General features: G+C 39.5%; 2 protein-coding genes across 10 annotated transcripts in view; one reads left to right on the top strand and one right to left on the bottom strand.

Annotated features, from left to right (window-relative positions):
* Positions 1-491: 491 nt before the first annotated feature.
* On the top strand, positions 492-8155 carry LOC101743440 (pre-mRNA 3'-end-processing factor FIP1). 2 transcript variants are annotated; one of them, XM_004922949.4, is made up of 9 exons: positions 492-851; positions 934-1140; positions 3989-4175; positions 4275-4418; positions 4943-5013; positions 5649-5775; positions 6409-6602; positions 6771-6850; positions 7865-8155. In XM_004922949.4, exons 1-9 carry the CDS (start codon positions 711-713, stop codon positions 8037-8039), a joined length of 1326 nt encoding a protein of 441 aa, XP_004923006.2. In that variant the 5' UTR covers positions 492-710; the 3' UTR covers positions 8040-8155. The 2 variants fall into 2 exon arrangements, with proteins under 2 accessions (XP_004923006.2, XP_004923005.2); XM_004922948.3 differs by having other exon boundaries at positions 6394-6602.
* Positions 8156-10380: 2225 nt separating this feature from the next.
* Positions 10381-12517, bottom strand: part of LOC101742087 (maternal protein pumilio) — a 78071-nt gene continuing 75934 nt past the window's right edge. For 5 of the 8 annotated variants that reach the window (XM_062672698.1, XM_062672700.1, XM_062672699.1 and 2 more), the window contains one exon: positions 10381-11955. In XM_062672698.1, the coding sequence (XP_062528682.1) occupies positions 11431-11955 (525 nt within the window). In that variant the 3' untranslated portion in view covers positions 10381-11430. The remainder of the gene's footprint in view (positions 11956-12517) is intronic. The other 3 variants (XM_062672701.1, XM_038016082.2, XM_062672704.1) reach the window with 1 other exon arrangement.

Below are 12517 nucleotides of genomic sequence, written 5' to 3'. Positions count from 1 at the left end.
CCGTATTCTTTGAAGGAGACGATTATATTCAAATGAATCTGTATTGACATATCAATAAATTTTTTTTGTCCAAATGCACAGATTGCCACCTTTGATAATAGACGACTCAAATCTTGAAAGTGTTTCACGATCCATTTTGACGTGCAGTCTCCTCTCGAAACAAGCTACAAATGTTAAATCTGCTGTACAGCAAGTCTATACACGATCAAGCACGCACGACGCAGGACCGCTCTGACGTACGTCAGCGTTATTCACTGTCTATCTGCACGACGCTCGCGGTGGTGGGGGCACTCGCTGGACGCAAAATCGGTCGTGCAAATCCAGCAAACAATTAATAATAATTATCGACGTACGTCAAGCCTATTCATGATCCTTTTGCATCGTGCATCGTGCATGGCCTTGGCGGGACGTACAGCAAGATGGATCGTGAATAAGGCGCTTTAGTATTAACATAATCTATGGTCATAGATTATACACTTATATTTGATCTATGGTTGCTGTTTAACAGATAATACACACGTAGGTACCTATAGCTGTCTAATAGCGTGTTGTTGTTACAAACAAAAAAAAGAGTACCATATACCTACAATTTGCATTTTATTTTACTGAAATTACCACTTAAATTATGTTTGTTACCTACTAATAAGTACATAATATAAAACCATTGGTCGTTCCAAATTTCGTTATTTTCAAGTTTATAACTTGTTAAAATGGCAGAAACGGCCATTGAGACCACACCGGGCGATGAAAACGATGATAATTGGTTATACGGGGATTCTGGCGGAGATGCTAACCAAGAATCCACTGAGGAAACTCAAGAAGTACAAAAATCGGCCGACGTCGTCGGTGGTGTAAGTTAATAACCTAACTACTTATTGCTTGTAAAGTTCCATAAGTTTTTTTACATTTAAACACGGTTCACTTTATTTAAAGGCTGACGAAGAAAATCAAGATGAAGAGGAAGGTAATAACGATTCGGAATTAAATGATGAGCATTTTGCTGAGGTAACGCGCGAGGATCAAAATGGTGACGCTGATAGCCAAGAGAACGGTGACTCTGACTCGGACGACAGCGATGACGTCAAAGTCACCATTGGAGAGATCAAGTCTGGGTCACAATATGCCAGCCTAAACATAAAAGTAAGTCAATTTTCGTCCCTTAGAACATTTTTTTTTATTGCCCTTTTAGGCAGACGAGCGCACGGCCCATCTGATGGTGTACTGTCGCCCATGAACTTCAGCAATGCCAGGGGCAGAGCCAAGCCGGGGCGTACTGATAACTGAAATATGTTTTTATCAAAGTAAAAACTGCCTTTAGGTAAAATTGTTTTATATCTAACATAGCCTTCATTCAATAAAATTAAAATTATTTGTCATGTTTGTGGTAAATGCATTTTACCATCACCATTTTATATATATTGCGTTTTGGATCATTTCGATGCCTCCAATGAACACTACTTAATTCAAAATTTGAAATTTTCGTTTTTCACGCAAATCGCTTCACTATTTTAAAAGTATTACAAATTCATTATTAATGGGGTTTGAAGCAAGAGTAAATCAACTAGTTACACAAGAAAAAACCATAAAATCTTTATTATTGCAGATATATTTATCAACTTTTTTCATTTAAACTCTCCTCCTGTAAACCTACGAATTTGGAGTTAGAGTAGTGTTCATTGGAGGCATCGATTTATAAGTTTACAAATGAAAATAATATACTGATACTGGAACATGAATCTTGGTATATTCTTGCAATGGACTCGGGATAAATAAAAACTAAGTACTTAACTTTAACTTTAAACTGAAGTATAAATTAAAACTTAATTTAATTATTAGAACTCTTAAATGTACTTCACAATTCCTAATTCATTTTTTCTGCTGTGCTTCAGGTGATCCGCTCACTGTTTTGCTTCTAGTAGAACTGATTACTAACAATAATAACTACTTCATGTTGTCTGTGCAACACCATTATAGTGAACATGAAATGTCAACAATTTACGAGAACGCTATTGATAGTACTTATTATTTCAATACCTATGTTCGCTATATGAGAATAGATGGAGTTACACTTCTCGAATATTCCTGAGACTATTACAGCTTTTGATAAGCATTTCTGCTATTTGGTGACCTGCATTTCTCATACCAGCATAGCACTGTTCCTCCTTAGACAAGCTTGCTATGAGTATAGTTATATCCATAATGTTTTGCCACTTGATCATACATGTACAACTTTACTCTGAATTCCTGAATCTGATAAGCAATTTCATTAACTTTATTTCAATATTCTGCACTTGGTCACTGTATTTCTAAGGGTACTGCAAACATGCAAAAACCTTTGTGTACTAACTTATCAGCTGGCTTTTTCATTATGAATGACAAAGACCTCTCACCATGAAGTATTTATTTCCACTATCACTTTCTGTCTATTTTTATTTATTTATTTATGTACACACAGAAAAGAAAACATAGTACAGAGTAATAGGAAAATTATGTACAAAGGCACTGCTTATTTCTTTAAGAAATCTCTTCCAGCATACCTGCGAGAGGATAATGAGAATAATAATAAAAAGTGATGAGTGTGTGTAGAACAAATAACACATAACTAAAATAACAAATACAACATGAGAATTATAGTAATCCACATACACATAGCAAATATGTCGCTATGAGCAATTAGTTCCAACATTGTACAATTTTAGTACACCTTTGACACATGTGTCGGAACCTTTAACTGCAGTACATTATCGATATCAGTCCTCAACATCATTTCGGCAATGGTTACAGTGGATTCGCTTTCGGAATTGCGTCCTTTGTTATCCCCTATCATTTGTAAATCACAATTGAATCTCCAAGCATTTTCCCATTTGTGGCACAAAATTCACAGCTCTAATCTCTTAAGTCTCAGCTCCCACTAGTGAATACTTGTACCAGGTTCTTATAGATAAGGGCCAGTGAAGACCCATACAGTAAATTCAAGCACTGCTCTTGATAGGGCCAGTTTTTTTTATTGCTTATGTGGGTGGACGAGCTCACAGCCCACCTGGCGTTAAGTTGGACGCCGGGTGTAAGAGTGCAGGGGAGTCGTTTAGTGGGTGGGCCCTATATTCCTTGGGCCCGCGGTCTGCTCTCAACACCTGCAGATCGTTGAGTCTCACATACCCCGCGCGCCCCCTAGGCGCGGGGACCTCGTAGGAGGTTCGGCAATCGGCACGGAAAAAAAAAAAAAAAAAAAATTGAGCCCATAGACATCTACAACGTATATGCGCCATGCGCCACTCACCTGATATACGTTCTTAGGTCTCAGTATATGTAGTTACAGCGGCTGCCCCACCCTTCAAACCGAAACGCATTACTGCTTCACGGCAGAAATAGGCAAGGTGGTGGTACCTACCTGCGCAGACTCACAAGAGGTCCCACCACCAGTAATTACGCATATTATAATGCACAATGTTATTCCCTCACGATGGAAGTCAATTGTGAACATTTGTTAAGTACTTATTTCATTAGAAAAATTGTTACCCGCCTGAGATTGAACACCGGTGCATTACTCAACACAAATGCACTGGACGTCTTATCCTTTAGGCCACAACGACTTCGTAGTGTTAGTAACTATCTACAGGTTGAGCCAGTGAGCTCATTTAATGTTCATTGAGTAGCTTGAAGCCCATAAGCTCAGACGAGGTCCTTAGCCAACAATGAATATTTTGCTAAAATTATCTGAGTTGGTGCAAATTTTAAACTCATTGTTCTGTTTTAATGCTGATACATGTTATACAAGAAACTTGTAATGTAAAAAATCATCTAAGCAATCACCTAGCACAAAATAGGATTCCCTGTACTGTGAGAATTGGAAACTGATGTACACATACATACATAGTTAAGTCTAAATAAATGCAAAGAGCCAAAAAACTTATTGATCACACAAATATCTGAAAGAACAAGTTGTGTTCCTTTTTCATACATAATTGGGGACTATTTACAATTTCAGAGGGGAGTTGGCTTGGTAGCTTCTGCAGGGGGACCTGAGAAACCTCGTTCAGTAACTACAACAAGTGGAAAAGTGACATTAGAGGACTTGGAGGGGCCAGGAAGTATTAATGGAGTTCCCGCTTTGGAATTCAATATTGATACTATAGAAGATAAACCTTGGAATAAGCCGGGTGCTGATATATCAGGTTAATATTGTAATGAATTGATGTGAAATCCATCTGTCTTGTATGGTTATAAAAATAATCAATTACTACAGTCTTGTCCAATCCATTTTCGATTCACAGATTATTTCAATTATGGTTTCAATGAAGTAACATGGAGTGCTTATTGTGAGCGGCAGCGACGAATGCGAATCAACGAAACAGGTGTGGGAATGCATATGGGATCGGTTCCCCGTCCACCAATGCCAGACATGAGGCGCCCCCCAAGTAAGATTAATACATTCTTAACTTATTTAATAATATTTAATAGTATGTAATATAAAATGTTCATTTAATTTTTAAATTGTAATTTTGTTCATTTAATTTGTAACCCAAAAATCACTTTACGTATAAAAGTATATCGACGCTTGAAAGGCAAACGTGACTAAGCGACAATAACTGCTTTATACATAAATGATAGGCAATAATCATATTCGATGCGCAAAATATATATTTCTATGTCTATTAAAATTATTTCAATCCTACAGCTAGATTCATTAAAATATAATTTTTTTCGGGTATTTTTCAGGTATATTTTAAATTAATTTCTACTTTAAATTAGTCTTCTGTAAAGTTCACGCATTGTCGCTTAGTCACGTTTGCCTTTCAAGCGTCGACATGAAGATACTACTCACGTAAAACTACTGCAATGAACGTCAGCTACTAGTAAACCATATGCCCACTGGCCATTTGCTTGTTGAACAGTTTGATATGCAGAATTCAGATATTTTTATAAATTTTCTGTTTTACAGACATTAGACACGATGATGGAATACCACCTCCCATGACAAATAACTATCAGTCCAGAGAAAACACTATTCAGGTACAAATATGTTATTTAATTGAAATCGATGGGTGAAAAGCTATTACGCTTAAGCGACATTTCACTTATTACGCGAAATTTATCTTTCTAATGGTGCGTTTTATTAAGGATTAGTGTTAACAGTTCAATGTTTTTAATTGAACTTCAATTAAGTTGACTCCATTCAAATAACTGAAGAAGCGTTCTTGTTATGATATTTTTTCAAATATTAAGTTTTAAATGGCTCTTCTGTATTTTTTTATTGCCGTATAGGCAGACCAGCATAGGACCCATCCGATGGTGAGTGGTTACCGTCGCTCATGGATGTCAGCAATGCCAGGGGCAGAGCCAAGCCGATGCCTATCTAAAGTTGCAAAATTTATCGCTTAATAGTCTTTCACCCCTCTAAATATTTTAATAAAATACGAAGAATTTTATCCCATAATGCATAATGACCTACTTAAATGATAAAACCTAATGATCTCTCAACACTAGTCCACAACATCTGTTCACGACTTAACCTAACCAAATCTATTTTAAAGAGGGGAGAAACTGGAAATCGGTAAGGTCTTTGAACCTAGTAAACACTTCAGCTCTTTCAATGAAATAATTTTTTTTATTAATATTATAACAATACATTGTATTTTGTGGTTTAGGTGATGACAGCGGAGCGACGTGAGTACGGGCGCGGCCACCCCCGCGAGATGCCGCCGCCGGAGTTCTTCTCTGGGCCGCCCACTGACTACTACCAGCCCCCGCACGCTACATATGACGAGCCATGGGGTACATATACTTATACTTTTACTAGCGACCCGCCCTCGCTTCGCTTCGGAAGTTGTAATTTATTATTGATTTCTCCACTATTTAATGGATGTTATTATACATATAAAACTTTCTCTTCAATCACTCTATCTATTAAAAAAAAACCGCATTAAAATCCGTTGCGTAGTTTTAAAGATTTAAGCATACATAGGAACAGATATAGGGACAGAGAAAGCGACTTTGTTTTATACTATGTAGTGATTGGAAATTATTAGTAGAGTTCAACATAATATGCTCGGCTAGGTGATCCCAACTTTGTATTACGTTTCTGCTTGCAAATGCTTTTAAAATGACTTAAATGACAGAGTTAAAAAATGTTTTCGTTTTAGTGGAGTTTTGATATCGATGTTATTCCGTCAAACGCTGTAAGTGATCAATCGTTTACTAACGACATAAAGTGTGGCGCGTTGGTGGGATCACACCCTGTACTGAAGATAGAAATTGGAGTGATAAGGGAAATAGATTTAATGTTCTCTCGCTTTTTACTCTAAATCGTAGTGACGATGACAAGAATTCCATTGTTGATATGACATCTTTAAGGAGATTTTGTTAATGAATAATGTAATGGATGGAAACCAGGTAACCCGTTCACAGGACACGGACAGGCACCGGGCGGCTGGACCCCCTCCGACATCAAGGAGCTGACGCCGGCGCCGGGCGCGCTGACCCCCGCCGCGCCCCCCACCCTGCCCCCCGCCGCCGCGCCCCTCTCCATGCACCCCCCCTACGCGCCGCCCTACCGACAAGCGCACCCCGCCGACACCAGGGAGCGACACCGCCGAGATGATGTAACCTAACTTTTTTTTCACTTTTTGCCAGTAATATAATCTTTACACAAAACTCCTTTTACAAAACTTGTGGTCGGTTTTCTGTCAGTCTGAGCTTTGTCTATGCAACCGAAAAAGTGATTAAGTGTTTGAAACGATTGTGATGTGTTACTTGTGTGTGCGCAACAGGAGGATCGAGACCGCGACCGCGACAGGGACCGCGACCGCGAACGCTCCCGCTCCACTAAACCGGAGAGACTGAGGGAAAAGTAAGTCGCAACACTATGTCGTTATATTGCGAGCAGTTAGTTCGTAATAACGTAAATTACCATAATTTGGGGGGAATCGGGACGTTTTCCAATTCCAACACAAATTTTTAGCGGTTTTTCTGAGGGCAATAAAATTGAGATTAAAACAGTTCGGGAGGTTAAAATGTTCATATACGATGCATTATTATACATAGTTTATTGAAAAATATACACAAAAACTTAAAAAACTAACTTGACTTGATCCACCTTGGTTTTTGGGGTGAATCGGGTCACGTATGGGGACAATAAATTTTCGATAGGGGTGTCACTGTTTAGTTGTTAGGTAGGTATTTACCTTTCGATAATTAACTTTCAATATCTTTCATCAGTTACAAAATTCTGGTGACTAAGTTAAACTATTTAATATTCTTAAACACTACATAAAATTAAGATCTCACAAAAGTATTGTGACAACCCAGATTTGTCCCTATTCTACCGCTAGTCCCTATTTCCCCCAATCTACGGTACTTAATGTAGTACGTTTGTTAAAGTTTTTGTACTAAACAACACTATACTATACTAATAACAAGTTTCCAATTCTGATTCATGATTTTGATTCATTTCACATTTAGAATTTTCTTGTTTATCTTATACTTCTATGATCACAGATTTCGCCAAGGCTACACTTTAGATAAATATTAATAACGACAAACAATAGGTATTTAATCTATTCTCAATTACCACAGACTATAAGCAATAAGAAAAGTTTGCCAATAAACAAATAGTAGGCATGCGTGTGTGTCAAATACATGTAGTGTGTGTAATGTTTTTTTTTATCGTTTTAATGTATTTTTATGAATATTTGAAAAAAAATATTATCGTTCTGCCCTACTTCTCTATATTGTCTATAAGTGTGGGAAATTTTATACTCCTCCGTCCACGCAATTTTCGTAAAAAGGAGTATAAAGTTTTTGCTTCACGTATTAATATTATATAGATAAGAAAGTTAAAACAGTGTAATTGTTTTAAATACAGATCATACAGACGGGACCGATCGCGTTCGAGATCTCGCCGTCACAAGTCCCGATCTCGGTCACCGCGGATGCGAGAAAGATCTCGAGACCGTGACCGATCCAGGGACAGGGACCGAGATCGATCTCGAGACCGGGAGCGCAGCATCAAGCCGAAAATCAAGGATAAAGACGATTGACCTGAACTGTGTACAAGTGTGGCGGACAGCTGTGTAGAACATTTTCAAAAAATGATGTATTAAATTTTCATGATTAAAATAAGTATACTTAGTAAATAAATGATATTGAATTATAATGTCTTTGCAAACTTCTTAACGTCGTTCGAAAGTCGATAGACATATTAATTTATGGTTCACATAATATTCAGCGGTACGATTAAAAAATAAGTTTAAAAAAGCTTGTGTTGGATATGTAATTGTAAGGTTTATGAACACAAAGGAAGCCAAGATAATCGTAATTTAAGAAATCGGTTGTCTGTAAAGTCGGTTTACTGACGATAGTTGAACGTGACAACGTCATAAGAAAATACTGATGGAATGGTTTCATTTCTCAATTATCGCAATTATCGTTGCTTTATACAATTGACACCACATTCACTTTTCACTGAATTTCATACTTGACGAAAACATGTAAAATTAAATGTATTATTGTATAGCAGCTGTCCACGCGGATGCATCGCTCACTCAAGTATAGGAGAGACAGATGTCGAACGCTGCCGAACGCGGAGGTCGATTGTGCCTCTTTGTCGCTCGTTGCGCGCTCTCGCTTGCACTTAAAGTCTTAAATGGAACGCCTCAGAGCGAGGTAACGCCGCATGAGTCATGTTTTTTCGTGCGTGCAGCCGGCTCCATCGAATTATAAGACGTCACGTCAAAACAAACTTTAGTTTTGTCTAATGACAAAGTTAGGGGACATTCGCTCAAATATTTTTTTTAAGTTGGTGGGTATCGATATATTTTTTGTTATGGATGACACTGAGACCTTTTGGCAGGAACGCGAGGAGGGAAGTTGTGTGATTTCTTTTATTTTGTCTATTTAGTGTTTCTTCAGGTTTAAATGTGTAATAACGGTGGTTTATTAACAGTTTAATATCTGTGAAAGTGCACAAATGTGGGAAAATGAAACAAAGTGGCTGAACGTAACTTCCCGGGATCCTCCAAGAAGTCCACTGAAAAAATCTTAGTAAATGCCCACCATTTTACTGAGATTATATTTCATCCCATATCATCTCATTTCATTTCATTTAATTTCATCCCAGTTGATTAATGTCACAAATTAATTATCTTCGTTTCACTTCATTTCACTTCATATTATCATTTTTCATAAAAATAAGAATATAAATTAAAATAAGACATGACTTAAAGGTCTTAGTTACCAGGTCATAAAATCTCTTTTAAAAAAATATGGATGACACTATCTTAGGATGAATCTTGTGGTCAATGGTTAAATTCAGCAATACGGTTTGCAAGGGTACAACAGTTCCAGCCAGAGTTCCGGCGATTGCCCTCTGGTATATCTATACTATAACGATAAGCTCAGATTTTACACAGGCGATAAGACTAGAAGCGGCATTGAACTCACGAAGAGTCAAACTCACTCATTAGAGTGAAAACTTACTGGTGGTAGGACCTCTTGTGAGTCCGCGCGGGTGGGTACCACCACCCTGCCTATTTCTGCCGTGAAGCAGTAATGCGTTTCGATTTGAAGGGTGGGGCAGCCGTTGTAACTATACTTGAGACCTTAGAACTTGTATCTCAAGGTGGGTGGCGCATTTACGTTGTGGATGTCTATGGGCTCCAGTAACCACTTAACACCAGGTGGGCTGTGAGCTCGTCCACCCATTTAAGCAATAAAAAAAATAGTTTGACTTACCGTGAAGTGCACTGGCACAAATCGTTTTATAGCAAAGGTTATAAACTAGTGGAGCCCTTACGTGGAGGTGGCACCACACTAGTGGCGTAGCTATGCCATCAGAGGTCAGCTATACCAACTGAAGCTACCAGTTACCATACAATATTAGTAAAACTGTGTGCCTTTTCATTAATTAGGTACATGGCGCCGAACCGGACCGAGTGGAGATGATTGATATACAGTCACGATCCTTAGCATTGATGGAACGACCAGAAAGAAGTTTCAAGTATTTAAATATTTTCCTAGTTTTTATTACATTTTAATTAAATGACAATAGCTTGGAGCTCGCTGTCCCTCAAACTGTGGTATTTGGTCACCCTTATGCACCATACTTTATTGCGCCGAAGCCGTAGTGTGTTCCATATGAATATGGAGATTATGACAGCCGTCATGCTGTCCTATTGAGACTCGGGCCGCACGTGTGCAGGTGTGGGTGGAGACATTCTTGTGCCGTTACGGCCACGCGCCCGCGGTCACCCGTACGTAAGCGCGTTCGCCGCTTACACCGCACTTACATTAAGGTGATGTCATTTTTATTATTCACTACCGCAGTCGCGATCGCCTTTTAATTATTATAAAAGGTAAAACAGGGTGGGGAATAAAACAAAATTATCATTGTAATATTATTACAGAAATGCTTTATTTTAATTAATGTCTAAATAGATGGATCCTCTTATAAACGTTTATCTAGTACAACCTACAGACGAGGCCTCCAGAGGGACGGCTCCGTCAGCTGTCTCTCTCGACGTCTCATCCAAATTCCATCACATTATGGGATTCACAAATTATTTTTGTTAACATTTTTTGTACAGCCATTTACAACAATTTTATTTTCAATTATACCTAGACGTAAAAAATCTGAGGTGTCGCAGGAATCTACGCTTCCTATTCAATTTTATTACACAGGGGAATGAGGAGCAGCTACGTGTTCGACGTGCACACGGCAAGGTAGACCTCGGAACTACATCTATCAGTACAGAACTTTACAATCATCACTATAACCTAAGCACACACTACAACATAAGCATCGTCCACTCGACAGAGCTGATCCCGCTCTTCGCGGGGCCCTTTACTAAATAACTTAATTACATAAAAATATACAAAAATATCATTTTCACAAATTATAACCGACCATCTATACACACCGGCACTAAAAATATTCGATAGTCTATATACGATTTTAAGCCGGTTCATAAAACTTAAACGAGAGCTCAGCTTGATACAAAAAAATAACGCTACGATCACGACTATAGTGTCGATTGTCCAGAACTGCCTGCGGCATCTCTACGTCGCTCAGAAGATTCAAGGTCCCCTAGCCCAGCTAACAGTAAATCTACAACGAACTAACCTACGAGGCGCTCGGGCCCGTCGCCCGCCGCTTTGCATCGAATCATAAATTACACAAGAATGAGAGACGTTCAAATATTTATACATAGATTCATACGAACAACGAATAATACTAGAACACTTAAAACTATAAAACGCAACGAAATATGAAGTCGCGGAGAGACGACTCTATACAACTGTTACAAGTACTCGGATACGCACGTTCTGTACATCAGTCTGCCGCCGGGACGTGGCTATGTACAGGCGCCGCGGGCTCTTTACTTACAAATGTACAATCGCAAATATTCACAAATGTATAAAAGTGTTTGCCGCCTAAAGCACGGCGCCCGGCGGCGGCGGGCCGATGGGGCCGAGCTCCGGCGCCTTCATGAAGAACTTCTCCAGCTTCGCGATGATGTGCTTGCCGTACGTGTACTTGCGCAACGAGCCGATGTGCGGTCGGATCTTGTGCATCAACACTTTACGCTGCGTCGGCTCCGCGACGTCGATCATCTTTTGCACGACGTAGTTCGCGAACTGGTCCTTCATCATGACGTGGAGAGCGCTGCAACAGTACGGGAGAGTTAGTTGGGGCGAGGTGGGCGGGAGGTGGGCGGGTGGTGGGCGGGGGCGGTGCCGGGGCCGCACGTACTTGTCGTTGAAGCCGCACAGCTCGTCGATGAGCAGCGCGCGCTCGTTGCGCGTGGCGTGCGTGACGCACTTCTCGACGACGTTGGACGCGAACTTGTGCTGCGAGAGCTGCAGCACCTTCCCGCGCACGGCGGCCACCAGGCGCGACCGGTCCTCGCCGGCGCCGTGCTCCAGCACGTGTTGCACCACGTAGTTCCCGTATTGATCCTGCAGTATAAATTAAATCATATTCATAAATAAATAGTTTATACTGTGTAATCTTAATTATCTAAAATGAACTTAAAGCATACAAATCCGCATACAGATTTTTGTAGCCATACAACAGACAGGCGCATCCGGCCGGCCGCCTGCTGTTACTGAAACCTATAGACAACAATACTGTCGCCCCCGCCTAAAAGAGATCAACTTCTCAATTGCATTGTGCAAATGCGTTTCAACTGTGGCGGTGTTCAAATCACGAACATTTCCTACAACAGGTAATAGTTTTCTGAACCAAGTACGCCGAGTACGTACGTATATATGTTCAACAATGACGATCACGAAGATATAATATCAAATAATAAAAAATGTATTACGCATAAATAATAATTTTCATTATTATTCATGGTGGAGCATATCAAAGCTGGCACGGTCGTGCCTACTGCTCTACCTGCTACGAAGCATTAATGCATTTATTTATAACTTCATATACTAGAAAGTATAAAGGCGGACTTAATGCCATAGGGATTCTCTAACAGTCTACCTTAGGGGAGTGCAGATATGAACCTTG

The sequence above is a fragment of the Bombyx mori genome, chromosome 15 (assembly GCF_030269925.1).
Source record: "Bombyx mori chromosome 15, ASM3026992v2".
Classification (NCBI taxonomy): Eukaryota; Metazoa; Arthropoda; class Insecta; order Lepidoptera; family Bombycidae; genus Bombyx; species Bombyx mori.
Note: the sequence above shows the minus strand (reverse complement) of the source record. Positions and strands in the feature narration are given on the sequence as shown.

Coding starts and splice junctions, on each gene's coding strand:
- LOC101743440 (XM_004922948.3), top strand. CDS start 711: ATGGCAGAAACGGCCATTGAGACCACACCGGGCGATGAAAACGATGAT. Junction 5,776..6,393: donor TACATATGACGAGCCATGGG/GTACATATACTT, acceptor GATGGAAACCAG/GTAACCCGTTCACAGGACAC. Junction 6,603..6,770: donor AGCGACACCGCCGAGATGAT/GTAACCTAACTT, acceptor TGTGCGCAACAG/GAGGATCGAGACCGCGACCG.